Genomic DNA, 20,262 nt, shown 5'->3' on the forward strand with positions numbered 1-20,262 from the left:
TTCCAAAGGCCAATATAAAGGAATAGTAGTGGTAAAACAAGTACTTGTGGGTTTAACCAATCTTGTTTTTTTGTACAATTCTCCTTTAAGGGGGCATGGCAAGGGGTGTGTCCTATGCCTGCATACTTTTGCTGATAGGTGTCCCTCATTTCCATCTCCAAAATTTGGGAGGTATGTTTTAACTTACTTAGAAATAATATCACTGCCCCCCTTTGCAATAACATTGAACCAAGGCAGACATGTTTGAAGTTCAGTCTGTTCAACATCCATGGCTGCCTCCATAGACAAGGTGGAGGAGTCAACATAGACACCCTGGGACAGGAAGTGTGTAATTAGCAGAATTATCAATTGAAAATAAAGGAAAAAAAAGTCCTGAAAAAGGAATGCAGCCATTAAGGACGGGTAACCTGTAGCATAGTACATTTTTATTTTGGATTTGAATACATTCATAGTACCTGTCTCTCCTTGAATTTCCATGATTGCCCAATAGCATACAGAATGGTCTCACTCTGCCTCTTGGAATATTTGGGAGGACTGCATATTGAGAAGCTACAATTTACACCAACTGTCATTACTATCTTTCCCCACTCAAAATCAATTTCTGTTTGCTTTGTTTTGCAGGACATACAGGACGGTTATTAAAATCCTTATGTTTCACCAGTCTTTCATTCCTGTTGCTGAACATCATCTTCCAAATAACAGTAAACAGCCTCGAGGCCAGAAAAAACATCAACCCTCAGTATAACTGTAAGTATATTGCAACTTTTTCCATTATTTTCTTTTTTGGTGTGGTCTACATTTTTTAACATGATAGGCTGCTGATGTACGACACACAGAGAACACAAAGAACTTGAAATCAGTAAAATCAAATTCATTCATATTAATTCAATTTCTAAATAAGAACTCCAGGAATTGCAGAACTTTAACAAATAAGCTGGCTTAAAGGGGTTAAAGTGTTAATAAACCCAGAACCCTGCGTTCACTATACACTATATTACCAAAAGTATTGCGACGCCTGCCTTTACATGCACATGAACTTTAATGGCATCCCAGTCTTAGTCCGTAGGGTTCATTATTGAGTTGCCCCACTCTTTGCAGTTATAACAGCTTCAAATCTTCTGGGAAGGCTGTCCACAAAGTTTAGGAGTGTGTCTATGGGAATGTTTGATCATTCTTCCAGAAGCCCATTTGTGAGGTCAGGTACTGATGTGGACGAGAAAGTCTCTGCTCTAATTCGTCCCAAAGGTGTCCTATCAAAGTGGTCATCAACCATGTCCTCAGGGCCCACTAACAGGCCAGATTTTATATATTACCTTTGGGAGATGCAGACTAGAATACTGCAATCACAGAGCAGCAAATGATATCACCTGTGATGTATTTAAGTTATCTTGCAAACCTGGCCTGTTAGTGGGCCCTAAGGACAGGGTTGATGAGCACTGTTCTATCGGGTTGAGGTCAGGACTCTGTGCAGGCCAACCAAGTTCCTCCACCCCAAACTCGTGAATCCATCAGTGAGAACTGACTCCGGTAAATTACAGATTTACCGTCTCCTTCCTCCACTCTCCATCCTGATACATCCAGAATGAGGGTGGACGGGAGGAGGACCCGGGGAGCGGGGGAGGACACAGGGGTCAATCAGGAATGATTGGTGCGGCGGTAGGGGGCAATTACAAGCACCAATCTCCCTGACAGCCGCAGGAGGGAGAGGAGGAGAAGCGGCTGTTAGAAAAGCTATACAGGGAGATCGGTGCTTGTAACTGCCCCCACAGCCACATCGATTATCTGTGAGGCTGCCCAGCCCCCTGCTACACTGAGGACCCCCAGGTGTACTGGCCTCCTGCCAGGTATCGGGTCAAGCCTCGGAGCATTCAAGAAAATGCATGGTATCAGCACCAAAACTGATACTAGTATCAGTAAAGGGTGCAACCCTACATCTAAGAATGTTTTTTTTTACTTGAAAATATTCTTTGCATTAAGGTATAAAAAAATCGTGTTGCAGCACCCCCCCCCCCCCCACACTAACTACTTAACTGAGCCTGATCTTGATCTAGCACTGTGCCCGAGAGCTGCGGCTCTCCCCCCCCCCCCAACGGCTCCTGCCAAACAAATCCTGTAACAAAGGAGTGGGAGGCAGGGCCGAGATTCGCTGTCTCGGTGCTGAGCCCGCAGGTGTGCCACCATAGAAGGCGCCTTCATATGGTGGCACACCAAGAAGCGCCTTCATATGGTGGCACACCAAGAAGCACAAGCAGAGGACTCCAGAAGAGGAGGATCTGGGCTGCTCTCATACAAAACCATTGCGAAGAGCAGGTAAGTATAATATATATATTTTTTTTAATTCCCTTTACAATCACTTTAATGATTGCAGAGCTACATTATTGTTTTTCTTTAATATCTGCCTTTAGTTCAGCTTTACGGTAATTAATTTCTTCTCTTTGTGCTAGAATGGGCAGTCTAGCTTTTGCTCTGAATAATAGTTCAGTTAGTTGGTGACAAAGAAGCTAGAGTTTGTAGAGTATTACTCACGTGCACCTGTGACAGCATGATCACTAAATACAGCCCTAGGTGTAAGTGGGAGTAAGAAGGTAAGCTGACCGTAGCTTGACATCTTAAAAACATGGTCTCTTCATATTTAGTTTCCTGCTATGAGTCATTCAGAAATATGAAGTTTCTTGGCACCAGTGAAATACATAAGGTGACGTCACTGCTACATATCCCTTATGTCAACTTTAAACATTAAACTTATGTATAAAATTTACCAATTTTTAAAAACTTTATTTGGAAGAAACTGTACCATAAAACATGGCAATTTCCGTAGAGTACAAACTAAGCAAATCATTCAAATCCATTAAATTCCCTGGCATTTTACACTAGAAGTCATCTAGAAGCCTTAAACCTCAAAAGTAAATGAAAAGTCTAGACAGCATAAATGACACATGTGCAATCATATGTATGTCTACGAAAAGGAAATTAAAGACATTCACCTTTAACAAGAGGGAGGGTTTTCAACAACTAGCCTTTAAAAAAGACAGATACACACATGCTGCATGTTAATAGTCTTTTTCTATAAACTTCACATGTCCTAGCAGAAAATAATCAGTCTGCTACAGACAGCCAGTGTAAATATTTAGTACAAACTGACAGCATTGCTGCTTTAGGTGGAGAAGATATCAAAGAGAAGCAGTCAACTCTGACAGGGACACATATCAATAAAACACCCTCCGTGGGATCTTCAGTGCAGATATATGAAATAAGATGAACATGCAGAAATCTTCGTGATGAGTGTAACACCTCCACCAATATGAAAAGGATGGCCACTCACCTCACAGCATGGACCCTATAATAAAAAGGGTCAAACCAGCCTTCCCTTACGGGTAAACAAGGATGATGTAAGGTGAATCCAGATCCCTTCTATGGAAGCGGTTATCTCACAAAAGATGGCTCACTCTCAGATAAGGCATGATTCATGTAATGAAAAAAATTATACCATAGTGCTCTCCGAAACTAAAAACATTTATTAAATAAAACAAAGCAAAATTTACAAACAAAGCACTCGGCCAGTGCTAGCTTGATAGGCATGTAAACATAGGCATGTAGCGCTTCAACGTCTGCTTTTACATTTTATTTGAGGGATTTGGAATTTTGACCCTGGTGTTTAGCAGCTCTTATCAGGGTTTTTGTCATATTGCGCTGATTTGTTATCTTTTATAAACTCTGACAGGGAGGAATACATGTAAATAACAGGAACAAGACTGATCCCTGTGAGGTCTTTACCAGTATTTCTCAACCTCTTTTCAGTCAAGGCACCCTTTCAAAATATAGACAATCTCAAAGCACTCTCTAAAATTATGGAGAGTCTCCAGGCACCCCATTTTAAAATGAAAAAACTATTCATAGGGCTCTTTCACACGGGCGGACCATTCAGGTCCGCCTGCCAGTTTTTTAGGCAGACCTGAACGGGCGCTCCGTGCTTCTCTATGGAGCCACGGATGTCAGCGGTGACATGCCCGGTGACATCTGACCCGCTCCGATCCGCCAAAGTGTGACAGAGGAAAAACCTACTTTTCCATCCCACTGGCGGATCGGATCGGGTGAACACGGACAGACGGTCCGTGTTCATCCGATCCCCCCATAGGGGAGAGCGCCCTGTCATCCACCGGCTCAGCGGGGATCAACGGAGCGATCCCCGCTGAGCAAATGGAGATTCACGGTGCAAGGGGCCTAATAGTTTTAGATAATGCAGCAGCATTCACACATTGGATACCCAACGTTAGAGATTATTTATTCTTCCAAATCAAATACACTTTCACACACTGGTACTGACTAGTAATCCAATGTTTCTCTTCTCCCTCAATTTCTCTCCATCAGTCAGCCAATGTTACCCCATTGCTGAGGGAGAAGAGCAGACATCCTCCTTATTAACTGATGACGTCATTGGTGTCTAGTCATAATGGTGCCTAATGAAAAGATGTAGCTTTGTGCAACTAAAGGGCAGGCTTGATCCATTCGCTTAGTCGTATACAATTTTTTATACATTTTTAGGAATTTTTCCAAGGCACCCCTGAAGAAACCTCATGGCACCCTGGCTGCAAAAGGCTTATATATACCATTACAACAACATTGGATTCAATACAGATTCAGCTTCCTACAGATGCCTAATAGTTCTTCATAAGAAAAGCTAATATTCTCTTTGAAATAATATATAGATGACTCAGAAGATTTCATCAGAGCTTTTTTGTAATAGCTTTACTGGAATTGCCATAACCCATAAAAACCTTTCACAAGCTATAGTTAGTCATTTTTACTTGGTCAGACAGAAAGAGATTTCTACTCTCCATGACTCTAGGCAGAACACGTTAAACAAAGAACTTGCGTAAAATATGGTTTTAAAATGATTTTCCCAACTTGTTTAATAGTTAATCTTTCATATCTCCAAAATGAGTCCAATTTTTTTTGTTGTTTCTTTTGTCAAAGACATGGAAAACTCAGCCCTTTGTGCCCCTGCTGGAGGTAATACAACCCAGACTAGTACCTAATGTTCTGTATGTGTACACTGGTTGTTCTTACAACTTTTCGCTTTGTAGCTGAACTTCAAAAACACATTCATTTAGTATAAACTGGATCAAATGAAGTGTTACTTAAAATAAAATGAACTCTCCCTCAAATACAAAAAAACTCACTTTCTTTGGATTTATAATTAGTTGATGAATGTTTAAGAAAACTTATGTTTTGAGTCTCCCGATCTTCCCATCGTATCTGAGTTTTCTGTCTGCTTTCATTTAGGATTGGTTTAATAAAATGTGATATCTAAGAAAACATGGAGTGAAGCTTAAAGTGAACGTCTCAGTTTGCAAATTATGCTACTTTTTGCTTCTGTGCGAAATATAGGACATTTGTGGCAACCAATTCCATCAGATTACAGGCATGTTTACTTTAAAGGCCAAGTATACCCAAACAAATATTTCAGTTTTGAACAGGCATTGTTGGGTTGAATAATCCGACAAATTTTGGGAATTTTCTCAGAAACCGGGTGAAAAGACCATATCCAAAAAGTAGTGATTAATGATTCATACTCTGAATGGTCTAGGGTTATTAGTGGTGTACCCATATTTTTAACCTAATTATAAATGATATGGGGTCTGGGATTAAAAGTGCTCTTTCAGTGTTTGGAGATGACCACAAGCTATGCAGTGCAATAATGTCCTTACAGGTAGTCTCCAATTTACAAGTCAACCTCAATGCACTGTTCAATTGGGCAACTAAGTGGTTAATGAGGTTTCATGTTGATAAATGTAAAGGTTTGCACTTGGGGGCTAAAGACATGCATGCATCATATATTCTAGGATAACAACCGGGGGAAGTCAATGGTTGTGAAGGAACTGTGGCCCGGATTCACAACGGAGTTACGACGGCGTATCTCCGGATACGCCGTCGTAACTCTGAGTTGCGTGGTCGTATCTATGCGCCTGATTCATAGAATCAGTTACGCATAGATTTCTATTAGATCCGACCGGCGTAAGTCTCTTACGCCATCGGATCTTAACTGCATATTTATGCTGGCCGCTAGGGGCGTGTACGCTGATTTACACCTAGAAATATGTAAATCAGCTAGATACACGAATTGACGACCGTACGCCCGGCCGACGCAGTACAGATACGCCGTTTACGTTAGGCTTTTCCCGGCGTTAAGTTACCCCTGCTATATGGTGGCGTACATGCGGCGTACCAATGTTAAGTATGGCCGTCGTTCCCGCGTCAAAATTAGAAAATTTTACGTTGTTTGCGTAAGTCGTCCGTGAATGGGGCTGGACGTCATTTACGTTCACGTCAAAACCAATACGTCCTTGCGGCGTACTTTGGAGCAATGCACACTGGTATATTCCACGGACGGCGCATGCGCCGTTCGTGAAAGACGTCAATCACGTCGGGTCACATAACATTTTCATAAAACACGCCCCCCTGTTCCACATTTGAATTAGGCTGGCTTACGCCGGGCTATTTACGATACGCCGCTGCAACTTACGGAGCAAGTGCTTTGAGAATACAGCACTTGCCCGTCTAAGTTGCGGAGGCGTAGCGTAAATAGGATACGCTATGCCGAAACAAAGATACGCCGATCTACAAGAATCTGGCCCTGTGTGTTCTGATAGAAACTTCATTTTGCCCCAGTACAAACATTAGTAAGACCTCATCTGCAATATGCAGTTCAGTTTTGGGCACCTGTTAATAAACAAATATCAGAGAATTGGAGAAAATGCTTGAGAAGGGCAACCAAACAGTAGAAAAGGCATAGAGGAGCTCATCTATGAGCAGAACTTAGCTGAACTGAATTTATTCTATCTTGAGAAGAGGCGATTAAGGGGGAAATGATGACCACGTATGTATCATAAGTGGTCCATATAATGAACTTTGTGTAGAGTTATTCACTTTCAGGTGATTACAGAGGACATTCTTTACATCTGGAGGAATTTCACCTCATTCACTTATCTCTGGGAAAAATTCCCTTGCAAAAGACAACTTCCCTTGCTTAGTGAACAGCATATTTACCTTTATTAGCTAAATTTCAATGCCTTATGCCGCGTACACACCATCACTTTATGTGATGACAAAAAAACAAAATTTTCTGTGAAGTAAAAAACTACGTTTTTGAAACTTCAATTTTCAAAAACGACGTTGCCTACACACCATCGTTTTTTCACAATGCTCTATCAAAGCGAGGTTACGTTCACCACTTTTTTCCATTGAAGCTCGCTTCATAACTAGCTTCTGGGCATGCGCGGGTTTAAAAACGTTGTTTTAAACGTTGTTTTATGCTACACACGGTCAATTTCTGTGAAGTAAAAAACGACGTTTTGAAAAACGACACATAAAATTGAAGCATGCTTCAATTTTTTTTGTCGTTTTTCACAAGACATAAAACGACGTTTTCCCCCACACACGGTCATTTAAATTGACGTTTTTAAAATCGTTTTTTTTTCATCACATAAAGTGATGGTGTGTACGCGGCATAAGTGTCAATTGGAGGGGAATGCCCCAGTGTTGCTGCACAGTGGGAGTGAAAAAGGTTGGTGTCAGTGGGAATAGCAAAATGCTCCGGCACTGGGGGTTAGTGGCTAGAAGAGTGCCAGTGATTAGTGGTCAATTGGAATAAAATCTTTTGATGCCTGTGATCGGTAGCATTAAATAATATTCCCAGCATCAGTGGGAATAATAGAGACCTATCATTGGTGTCACTTGGATGAACAGTGCCATATCACTGGTGTAAGTTAAAGGAATAATACCTTATTGTTGGTGTCAGTGGTAGTAAGAAAACTCCAGCACTGATGTTTAGTGTTCACATACTTGTGCACAGCCTTTATATCCTGCAATGCCCCCTCAGATTATGCCACTGCTAAAACGATACAGGCCCAGAGGGGGCCAGACAGCAACTGCTGCAATTCTCTTAGCTTCGTCCCTAACTTAGCCAGCAGCCATGCATGTTTGAGTGTTGCATGGTATAAACTGAAGAAGACTTTCCCATTTTGGTTGACAGCTTTAGGGCCTATACCCTACACCAGTCCTACTTCTATTTCCATTCTCATTTAAAATGTTACTCTGGCACATACAGTAATATATATATGCACTAGACATGCCACTTTACTCCTGGATGAGCCCGTATGTTCTTTTATCTGATAATAATCAAAGAAGGAACATAGTAATACATTAATAAGACTGCGGCATGTATAAATACAGAATTATACTATTGACTTCTGCTCCTGTCCAATCTAGTTCCACATACATGATGCAGCTCCAGCCCAGAAAGTATGATTCACCCTTTCCATTTTTGTCTGATAACATTTAAAAAGGAACTGCAGTCTGCTCACATAATTTGTAAAAAAAAAAAAAACATATTTTCCATTCTGAATCTTCCCTCCAACCACTTTGCATATTATTTTATATATACTGTGATTTTGTACTTGCCAAATATGCTGCCTAGATCCCTCTCCACTAAATCTGGCTGCAACCATTTTAACTGTGGGCAACTGACGCTGATGCCTGTTCACTTCCTGGATTTACACAGACACACAGAGGCACACTTCCAGCTCTGCATCTTTGTAGCTCTCATTGGCCCCCCACACTCTCTTCCTGGCAAACTCTCATGTGAGAGAAAGCTCTGCATGATGTCACATTCCCAAGCTTTTTACCAGACAAAAAAAAACAGGAAGTGGCTGTATAAGGTATTTACTGGCAGAAAAAAATACATTTACTATCCAACGTTAAAACAACCAAGGCAGAAGATTTAATAGATGGAAAGTTGAAAAAATGGCTGAAGGTCAACTCCTAATTGTAATGTCAGCTTCAGTTATGTATGAAGTGTCAATACAAGGATAGTAAAAAAGAGGCTTATTTGTGGGAAGTAGTTGCAGATGCTGACATTTTAGCTACTTTAAAGCATATATATTTTTTTGTATACAGACTTGTTAATGTAAATGAATGTGGATGTAAATCATAGAGGTAAACAATTTCATAAATAAATAGACATGTGTCTGCAGAGATTTAAAGAAAATGTCCTGTATTTTACATTTTGCATTGCTTCCCACAAGCAGCAGTGAACAAATGGAATTAATTAGTGCAGATCACTGGATGACTTAAGAAATGTAATTTTCCACTTTTTTGTGCCATTCAATAAGTGCGCACACATGTCTTGAAATTGATGTGGACACAGATAATGTAACTATTCTCAACTGCTTTATGACGAGTCTCAGCAGCCATTGGGGAAGGTTTCAGACAGACCCCATAACAGCTTTATTCTCTCTCCTGTGCTCTCACAGTATTGCCTTGTAGGACGGAATACTGACTGTATCCATGTAAGTGATTGAAATGGAACTGGTATCTTTATAGCATCAGTAACACCTTAATTATCCAGAAACAAGCTAGTTAAATACTGTAGATTCTGCACTTTCATTTAAACGTCATTTCCAAAAACCTTTATTCTCCAAATCTAATTACATTTTCATTTTAGTGTCCAATATGTAGATCTACAAATTACCATTACAGTGAATAATTGTCAATTCTGACAGTTTTATCTTCCCAAATAAAAACTATTATTGATCGTTATTGCAGGGAGCAAAACTAGTTAAAGTTTTTTTTTGTCAAAAAAGTGGATACATGTCTATTTCTCTCTGTTTGTTGCATTGCTATAGAAACAGATAGGACAGAACAACAGATAGGAATGTTGTTCCATTTATCCTTTAAAAAAAGAAAAAAGTAAAAAATGAAAATGTAACTAGACCCAGGACCCTGCATTTGCTATATCTGGTCTCCCACAGTACACCAAACATGGAAATGCAATAGTTTTAGTAAATATAAACAGCTAAATACCTTTTCTCATCAGCAGTTAGACCCCTTTCACACTGGGACGCTTTTCAGACGCTTTTACGCAAAAAGAAAAAAATATATTTCCATTAACATCAATGAATGCTTTCACACTGGGTGAGGCAGTGAAAAAATGCTCCTCTCCATTGAAATTAATGGTAAGCTCTTCAAAAGCACCTGAAAAGCTCTTTAAAGGTGCTCAGTGTTTTACTGGCAGTTTAGAAGTGTCTGAGTGTGAAAGGGGCCTAAAAGCAGTCTTATGACTTCTATCAGTGTCTAGGTAAAACTTGTAGGAGGAGATTTCCTTCTACTCTGGCTGTCCTATGAGACTGCAGGACCCCTGACCCTCTGTCTGGACAGTGCTGATTGGCCCTGTGCTGATTATATGCACTCTTCCAAGAAAAAAAACCTCTCTAACAATACACACTAAACTGAGAATGTGCAGAGTGTCCCCAGTGCACTGTTCTATCAGGAGATGGTTTGGGGACTGTGGAAGAAGGGGATGAACATAGAACACAGGATCAAACAACCTTTTTACACAATGCAGAGGATTAATCCATTAGGTCCCACAGTGAGTATAACCAGCATGCTTTACTGCATATACAGACTGATTTTACTGTTGTGGGTTTAGCTATAAACCCACAACAGGGGTTATAAAGGTAAAAAAAATCCCTAAATAGCTTCCTTTACCATAGTGCAGTCCTCCTTCACTTACCTCATCCTTCGATTTTGCTTTTAAATGTCCTTATTTATTCTGAGAAATCCTCACTTCCTGTTCTTCTGTCTGTAACTCCACACAGTAATGCAAGGCTTTCTCCCTGGTGTGGATTTGTGTGCTCGCCCCCTCCCTTGCAGGAGAGTCAGGACGCCCACTAACACACAGCTTCTTTCTCTATCTGCAACATAGAGAGCGTCCTGAATCTCCTGCTCGCCCCCTCCCCCCTCAAGGGAGGGGGTGAGCACAACACTCCACACCAGGGAGAAAGCCTTGCATTACTATGTGGAGTTACAGACAGAAGAACAGGAAGTGAGGATTTCTCAGAAGAAATAAGGACATTTATAAGCAAAATCGAAGGATGAGGTAAGTGAAGGTAAAGGAAGCTATTTAGGGAGACATTTTTTTACCTTTAGAACCCCTTAAGTACAACTTAGGCGATCACTTGCTATATCATGATAGCTTCCTGCTGTATGATTTCCCAAAAAGTGATTTTGCTTTTAAATGATTGTGCAGCCTTCTCTAACTTCACTTAACCCTTCATCAAACTTGTAATATTTTATCAGTTTACTGATTTGAGGACCAAGAAAAGTGCTTTCCATCATAACATCATTAATGCTGGAAAATAGAAATTCACGACATCTGTTCTTGTTTTATCCATTGCCATGAAGTGGTTTTAAAGCTTCAAGTTTTTTTTACCTTAATGCATTCTTGGGTCACAGGAGTGCTGAACGAACTGCACTCCTTTGATCCATTGGGGAGTAGGTCCAGAGAAGAATTTCAGGTATGGCTATAGTATAAAACTATACATAGTTACATTGGCCCAGCTTGGCCGATGCCCCTGTAAACTGGAAATCACTGAATTAGACACTTCTGAATTACCGGTAGCTATTCCAGTGATCTCCACTTCCTTCTGGGCCCCCTTCTGAATGGGCAGCCTGATGCATTGTGAACACAGGGGATTGGACACCATTCAGCGAATGTTTTGCACCTTGTGAATGAATGCAAAGCATTCTCTGAATGGACAAAGTGGATAGGCAGGTGGTGATGGTGAAGTCACGCTCTCCAAAGCATTCTCTGATGGCACTTCTGCCAAGCGGCCAGCCTCCCATGTTCAGTAAGCAGTACAGCCACCCAATATGGAACCCAGAAGTGAATGAAGATCATTAGGGTAGCAGTGCCATCTTCAGAGATTTTCAGCTCCCAGAGGCATCGGCCAGGTATATGCTATATACATTATTACATCCAAGCTTGACCAATGTAACTATGTATAATATAGCCATGCCTGGAATTCTTCTTAAAAGCCTAATTAAAGTCTCAGTGCAAATGCTAAAAGTTCAATCCCATTTGTCCTTTAGTTGTGCTTTAACAAAGTTTTTCCCAAGTCCAAATGTGAGGGTAAGTGTTGAGTCAGTAAGTGTCCCATTCACACAAAAACAACAGTGCTTTGTATATTCAAGCTGCAATCGAAGTGCAATAAGGACTAATTTTAGTAACATAGGCTAACAAAAGTTTATTTCTATTATGACGGACAGCTTTAATGTGAAATTTTGAGGAATCAGTAATGCCCCATATATATTGTGTTTATGGCCTAGACTCTAGGCAGGGGTGTCAAACTCAATTTCATTGTGGGCCGCATCAGCATTATGATTGCCCTAAAAAGGCTCGGTTGTATCAGTAAGATTAGATGTCCAGCACATCCCCTCCCCTTACATTAGATGACAAGAGCCACCCCACCATCAGACGTTAAGTCCCCCACTCTCCCTTACATCACAGTGCACCCCCCTTTCCTTATGCTGCTGCTGGTAAGAAGCTGGATGCACGACCAGGTTTCTCTGCAAAAACCAGCAAGAAAACTGCTTCTTGCCGAGATTTCCCGTTCGTGTGTACGTGGCATTCAGATTTCTCATCTGGAAATCTGGCTGGAATCTCGACAAGAATAAAAGAGAATCTGCTCTCTTTCTTCTCGTCGAGATTCTTGTCAGCCTGTTACCCAACGAGAATCCAGAGAGTGTGTATACTTACCTGTCGCTGTGGAAACCCACGTGACTTTTACGCATGCGCAGTAGCTTCCACGGTATAGGTAGGGTGAAGCAAGATGGCGGCAGCGGCATCGAATTTGACGAGCGCATGCTCGTCGTCAGGGCCGCTGATAGGGCAGTACAGCCAGCCCTGATGTACCGGGCCCGGCTCAGCTAGGGGGCCCGGGAAGCTTTATAGTTAAATTCTGACAGAATATATTAAAATGTTTTTCTAAACCACCCATGTTCCTGCTTGCTTTTTAGGGTGTACTTACATAATCCTGGGCCCCATTAGGGCAATAGAGGGGCCCAGGAAGTGAAATAACTGAAGGGACTTTATTTCCATTTTCGGGGGGCGCAGGTAGATAAAGCCTGCCGCATAATGCGCTGCACATGTTCTAGTTCCGGCTGCCCTCTGCTTGTACCATCCCTGGCGGAGTGATTTATGTGTACAGGGCTCCCTCAGTAAGTGCTGTCTGTGGGTGGGAGTTAGAGAGGCATGTGACTGTCTGGCTGAGAGGATGCAGGAAACTTAATCGAGCAGCGGTGCACAGCTACAGGCAAGGAAGGGCACACAGTCACACCAGCTACCATGGAAAGAAGGTACAGCCCCTTGACTCCCCACTGTGTTCATGATTATCGTCATTAGGATGATCACAGCACTTTAGATCCTCTATTGCTCTTCCACAGTGTCACATGGCTATTGGGTCTGAGTGTGTACAGACTGTCACACAATAGAGCCATAACAAAGTCAACACTCAATAGCCATGTGGCACTGTGGCAGAGCAATAGAGGATCTAAAGTTCTGTGATCATCATAATGATGATAATCATAAGCATTAGATGCTACTTTACACTTGCTACTTGTTTGGATGGAAGGGGGGGGGGTAAAAACATGCAGCTAAGCTGCATTTTTTAACCACCCACCAACCACCCCTTCTTAAAGAAGCTTTCACCCAAACCTTGCAATTAGGTCTGCCTGCCATTTTTTCATGTGGATCTGTATGATCTGTATGAAAGCTCTATATAGGATGGAATCCAGATGTACATAGATTTTAAAAAAAAAATGCTGCTATCTCTCTGTATTGTGGGTTTGTGATGCTTTTCTATGTGGATATAAAAGCAATTTTTTTTTCTGATGCTGGGAGTGTGGTCAATCTTCCTTCCACATTGCCTGTTGTGAGTGGACACAAGTACAAAGTTCCATTTGACCACCCATAGAGACATCACAAGTCCTCCCCTGTCGGCTGTGCATTGTATGCAGATGCAAACTGAACAGACCTGGAAATCAGAACACATCTGTCCCATTTAGCTCCAATTCTGCAGAGAATCCACTCACTGATCCCTGGCTAATTGGAGCAGCACTGTGTGAAAGGGCCCTCATGCTGGAAAGGTAGTGGTTGGCAAAGTACATATGCTGCATCCGCAAAGCAACTACTGTAACCACCCACCATGTTTCCTGCTGAGGAGGTGATACAGTGCCTGTTCACCACCAGCCAAATTCTGTCAGAAGAGCAATCCGCATGCAGATCACTCTTCAGAGAGCAATGCTAGTGTGAATTGGGTCATACAGATTTAAATAATTTTTTGGAGTGCATGCCTCAGCTGATTTAAAGGCATAATAGATGTGCTGGCTTAAGGAAAATTGAATCCTTAAAGTCAGCTGCAGCACTCTCATTTGTTAGAAGGAATGTGATTAGCCTGGACAAAGATAAATATCACTTAAAATATCACTTTTTTGAGGCGGGGTTGGGGGGGGGCCCCATCAGGTAGGCTGTACGGGGCCCCATGATTTCTAACAGCGGCCCTGCTCGTCGTACGCGATGACGTCACTGCATTCTTTCCTTTCAAGAGAACCGCGGTTCTTTTGAAACGAAAGTCTGTACACTCCGGCAGCAAGAGTTTCTTGCCAAGAATCTCGTCAGGCAAAAAGATGGGTTTTTCCTGACGAGATTCTCGGTTGTGTGTACAAGGCTTAAGGGTCTGGAGGAGGGCTGGAGCTCTCCTGCAGCTGCAGGAGAGGTGCAAGGGCCACATGAAATGGCTTGGAGGGCTGGATTCGGCCCGTGGGCCTTGTGTTTGACACCTGTGGCCTAGAGCCTTCATAACCAAACAAACATCTTTATAAAGCATTCATTTATCTTCTGTGGAGAATAATTGATTCAATTTGCTATAGCAGCTATAATTATTTTTTTTAAATAAATGGATCATATTGGATGAGATTCCGGCCCTTTCATCCAGCTTTGCTGGCTATAGCTTGTGGTGCTAAATGAGCAGAGAAGGTCCAACAGGTTTCCATCAATCATGAAATTCCACAAAATAATGTATGCTGATGAGTGCCCGAATAAATTGTGAATGTCTCATATACTGTATATGCCACGCAACAAAAGACAATGAACAGGGGGCTCAACACACTGCACAGCATACAAGCATGCAGAAGTATAAAGTACAGATACAGCTACCAGGACTGATCCCAACATACAGCAAGGAAGTCATACTTCTACAGGAGACAAAAACACAGCTCACATACTGCATGTATTCTGTTTGTACACCTATCCAATGCTGGTGTCATTGTCACAACACAACTGCAGAGCTGTCATCTTTCACCAAACTTCCATAATGATCCCCTGAACAACAGATCTCAAGCAATTACACCAGAACTCTCCACCCCCTGGGCTGATCTGAGTTTAGAAGTGAAAGCAGCCTGTAAATTCCTAGTCCTAATAGGGGTGAGCCTAGGCTACCTGGACAGGAAATACACCTCCCAAGTCTGTGAAGCTCCTGGAAGAACAGAGTTAGGGAGGGAGACAGATGGGAAAGAAGAAAGGGAGGTAGAGACAGTTCAGCTCTCACTCACCCTGAGGCTGCTAACTAATGACTCACACAGGGGCATCAATCATGCAGTCAGATGCAGCTGAAGCTGCTGTCACTTTAAGTCTCCCTCCCACATCCCCTTTCTCATACTGGCTGCATGCTGGGGATAGAAGTATGGGCGAGGCAGACATGGAACAGATCCTTCTTTCTCTTCTCCAAGCAGGGGAGTTAAAAGGGGAGAAGTGGCTGGCTGGGCTCAGTGAGACTGGCACAGACACTGTAGCCAGCTGCTCTTAAGTTAATGGGCAGCTTCTTCCTTCCCAGGCACAATGTCCATGGAGTGGACTGTCGGGGGACACAACACAGCACCATACTTTCTTCACCATCCACTAAGCCTGCACAGCTTTTCCCACCTATTGCAGGCTGTCCTGTACATAAATAAAGCACCCGTACCTGAGGCTTTCTATGCCATTCCTGCTGACCCCTCCTCTCCTGGTGTCACTCAGCTCTTCCCCCCTCAGTTGTGATTGTCCCTGTATTGGAGCCGTAGCTAAGTCGGGATCCTATTGTGCGATTTCTGATGCTGTGCCCCTCCCCTGGTGTCACTCAGCTCCTCCCCCTCAGCGGTTATTGTCTCTGTACTGGAGCCTTGGCTGAGCCGTGTTCCTACTGTGTGATGCCTGATGCTGCACCCCTCCCCCTGGTCTCACTCAGCTCCTTCCCCCTCTCGACGATTGTGCTGGCTAGTGCTTCTGCCTGCTGCCACCCAGATGGGAGTCGGAGGATATTTCTCTTCATTGCATGGGCTGCAGAGAGAGAAGTGGATGGAGGTTGCTAGGTAAAGCTGCGAGCGTGGGCGACACCAGCATAAGAACTTGTTAAGGGACGCCTGTGTTTGGCGCCCCCCCCCATCCTGGCGCCCTAAGGCAGCTGCCCAAGCTGCCTTATGCTGGGGCCAGCCCTGCTGAGATGTCACGTTTTTTTTATAGCCTCCCTCTTCTGTGTGAAATGTTTTCCCAAATATGAAATGTGTCCTGTACATACACATTGACTGTGTTTGTAAATTATTTTTTAGTACATTTTTGCTGGTTTTCAGTCTTGTAACGGCTATGCTTCTTCTAAAGGCATCAAATCAAACTACAGTAAACTTGAACAGAATATTAATAGGATCACCAAAAAAGTCCTTAAATAAATTATTGAGGTTACGAAATTATTACATTTGCACATTTGTATTGCTAAGAACTATGCCATGGGTTTCTTTACCAGTATTGGAGAGAGCTGGGGTCCTATTAAAAAACGGATGTTGCGCTCTCAGTTACAGTACAGTGAAAGTGATGTAGAGCATGCAAAGTCAAACAAGTGCACGCCACATTCTTTCTTTAAACGTGTATACTAATAGGTTTAGACAGCTGAGTTGCACTCGTCTAGAGCTTTGAATTCATGCTCTGTATCAGACTGTTTGTAGGCTTGGTGCTATTCTGTAAGGCAGTAGAGTTTTGAGGTAAAACATGTCAGCCTGCCAAACGACCAATAAAAATGTCACACTCAATCAGTAAAATAAAACAGATATTTACATAAAGGTATGTTAGAACCTCTCGTGAAGCCATGTTTCTAGTCTGCATACATTTATTTGCCACATTCCAGACATGTTATTGAATATTTGCCCCCAAAATTGAAAACCTTTTATTTTGGAGTCATCAATCACTAAATTGGTTAGAATTGCTCATTTTCTTTGATGAATTGTGGGATGTGGTTTTATCATTTAACTTTCTTTTACTAGGATTTAAACTTACATAGTAAAAAACACAACATGTTTACACGTCTTTTGAATGACTCGCACTACCCCCATAAGGAAATTTCGGATACTCCTGTATTGTGATCTTTCATGGACTTGTATAGGACTGTCTCCATAGTGTAACCAGCTACGTGGAAAATTTGAGCCAGAGAATGTTAACTTTGAAGCAAACTGTGATGCCGCGTACACACGATCGGAGTATCCGATGGTCTAAAATCCGATGATTTTTTTCATCAGAATTCTGTTCAAGCTGTCTTGCATACACATTGTCAGACTAAATTCCAACCGTCCAAAAAGCGGTGACGTAAAACACTACAACCAGCCGAGAAAAATTAAGTTCAATGCTTCTGAGCATGTGTCGACTTGATTATGAGCATGCATACAGACGATTGGAATTTCCCATCGGAAGAATATAAAACATGTTCTATTTTTTTACTCCGATGGAAAAAAGTCCGATAGGGCCCTCACACGATCGGAATTTCCGATGAAACAAGTCCATCCGACTTTTTTCATCAGGAAATTTCGATCGTGTGTACGCGACAAAGATCAATATGAACAATAAATCAGATATTTTCAGGCACTGTTTTTTAAATCAGATATTTACAGCATAATTTTTGACAGGTCAGGTTCTTTTTACATAATCATGTATAACGTATGCAATCCAATTCAATCATTTTAAAGGTAGTGATTAGTATTTGCTTATACCTATATATTTTGTAGAAGGGAAGCCTTTTTGCATTCTAACCCATTGTTGCCTGGACACAGGAAGCATTCCTGGTACGGGACTGCCCAAGGTTACTTTTTTACAGGGCGGCACACTGTCACCTTGCCCCCTCAAGTACACTCTTGTGGAAACACCTGGCCAAGTCTATGAAGTAATTAAAGTTAAACTATAGGCAAAACATATTTTTTTTTTCATTTTGGAGGAATAAAACCCATGCCAGATATTTGTTCGCCATCTGTGTCCCATTGCGGAGATTTCCCTTTACTACCTTTCCCATAGCCAAACAGGAAGGGAGAGAAAATTCCTGAAAATTAAGGGAATTCCTTGGAGAACCCCAGATTACCATACATACTGTCCCTATTGAATAATGTCCCCTGTATTATTTTCTGGAGACAACCCAAAATGTGAGATTTGCTTTTATTTTCACTTTCAATGATAATTGTAAACAGAACAAATAGAGAGGGTGAATCTCCCTAACCGGGGCACATATGGCAAAAAAAACTGACAAGCAGTCTAATCCCTCTGCACTCTATCCAAAACAAAAAAAAAAAGGTTTGCCTTAAGTTATACTTTAATTCCTACTGTTCAGTACACACTCCAGGCTGTCTCCCAATAGACCCCATTACAGCTCCCGAAGACACAAGCACATTCCTGTAGACAACCCCAGTAGTAGCAGAAATAAAGTCATTGTCTAGCCCTCAGTGCTTACAGAATGCTTTTCTAAACATAAGCATATTTTTATACATTGTGCATCCATGTGGGTACTATGGTGGCATGCTATGTGCCTTATCTACCACTAAGCAAGAATTTCCTAGGCTTTGCCCCCCGAAGGGGAAACATCCATATCTCACTTTGGGCAACATTACTCCTGGCTGCAGGCTATTTCTGTGGGCTGACCTCCAGTATACCCTCCAGTATGTCCCTTAACTGACAGGGCCTGGCTGCTGAGCAACTCAAGGCGGGGTATACTAATAGGTTGCTCCACTCTGTCAGGAAGGAACACCCTGTGGAAGTCAGGGGAACTGCACTGACAATACTTCTGTACTTTCGTACACAAGTGATACTAGTTCTGTAATGTTCACAGACCCATTCACATCTTTATGTCTTTGGTGCTTTGTGTTCGTATGATTCACATTATCTAATCACATTACATTAGGGCAGCCCATTCAATTGAAGCGGAATGCTAAAGAAACAGACATGAACCATTTTGTGCAAAGCAGTGTTAATTTCGTAGACTAAAACATTTTAGTTGACTAAATAAATACTATTTTAGTCTGCAAAAATACAACTAAAACGATTGAGATGACTAAAATATGATGAAATCTAAATTGGCATTTTAGTCAAAAGGCTAAAATGGGACTAAAACTAAAATTGCATACAGACGAGCGGATTTTCTAATAGGAACTTTTTCCGTTGGAAAAATAGAGAACCTGCTCTCAATCTTTTGTTGGTGGAAATTCTGACAGCAAAAGTCCGATGGAGCATACACACGGCCGGAATTTCTGTCCAAAAGCTCACATTGGACTTTTCTTGTCAGAATTTCCGATTGTGTGTACATGGCATAAGACTAAAACTAAATCGAAATTTGCTGCCACAATTAACACTGGTGCAATGCAGTGCCCCAAAATGTGCTGACATCCATAGTGGTGTGCTTCAACACAAGTGCATTGGAAGCGCATTGGATTCCATTAAAAATGAATAGTTCCACAGTGCACCGCATGCATTAAAGTGTGTTGCGGTAATAGCAACTTAATGGTATGAATGGACCCTAAGACATTTTCTACTTATCTAATCAACTTCATTTCCAAATAACTGAAGAAGCATTATGGTGAAAAAACATCTGATAATTACCAGCCCCCCGTTTTACTTACCTAAGCCCTCAAAAGTCCTGCGTTGAGAACAAGCTGGATCTTTGCCCGGGCTTCTCGGCTCTTCATTGGATGATTTGATAGCAGCGCAGCCCTTGGCACCCACTGCTGTCAATCAAATTCAATGACGCGGGGGGCGGAGCTGAGTCCTGCATTCATGTCTATGGACCCAAATGCTGGACTCGGGAGCACTGCGCCTGCAAGGTAACTCCCTTGGGAGAGAGTGCTTCCCAGAGGGAATAATCTGATGCGGGGAGGAGCCGAGAGAGCCGCAGAGGGACCCCAGAAGACGGTGTTCGGGGCCACTCTGTGCAAAACGAGCTGCACAGTGGAGGTAAGTGCATCATGTTTGTTATTTAAAAAAAAAAAATTGTAACCTTTAGTATCACTTTAACCCTCCTGGCGGTGTTCCCGAGTCTGACTCTGGGTTATATTTCTGTGCTGCGATCGGTAACCCCGAGTCAGACTCGG

General features: G+C 42.1%; 1 protein-coding gene across 6 annotated transcripts in view; it reads left to right on the forward strand.

The window, feature by feature from the left end:
- Positions 1-20,262, forward strand: part of PIEZO2 (piezo type mechanosensitive ion channel component 2) — a 432,615-nt gene that overhangs the window by 199,485 nt on the left and 212,868 nt on the right. For all 6 annotated transcript variants that reach the window (XM_040353951.1, XM_040353956.1, XM_040353950.1 and 3 more), the window contains exon 3: positions 622-747. In XM_040353951.1, coding sequence (XP_040209885.1) covers positions 622-747 — 126 coding nt within the window. The remainder of the gene's footprint in view (positions 1-621; positions 748-20,262) is intronic.

This window comes from Rana temporaria, chromosome 5, assembly GCF_905171775.1.
Source record: "Rana temporaria chromosome 5, aRanTem1.1, whole genome shotgun sequence".
NCBI classification, from domain to species: Eukaryota; Metazoa; Chordata; class Amphibia; order Anura; family Ranidae; genus Rana; species Rana temporaria.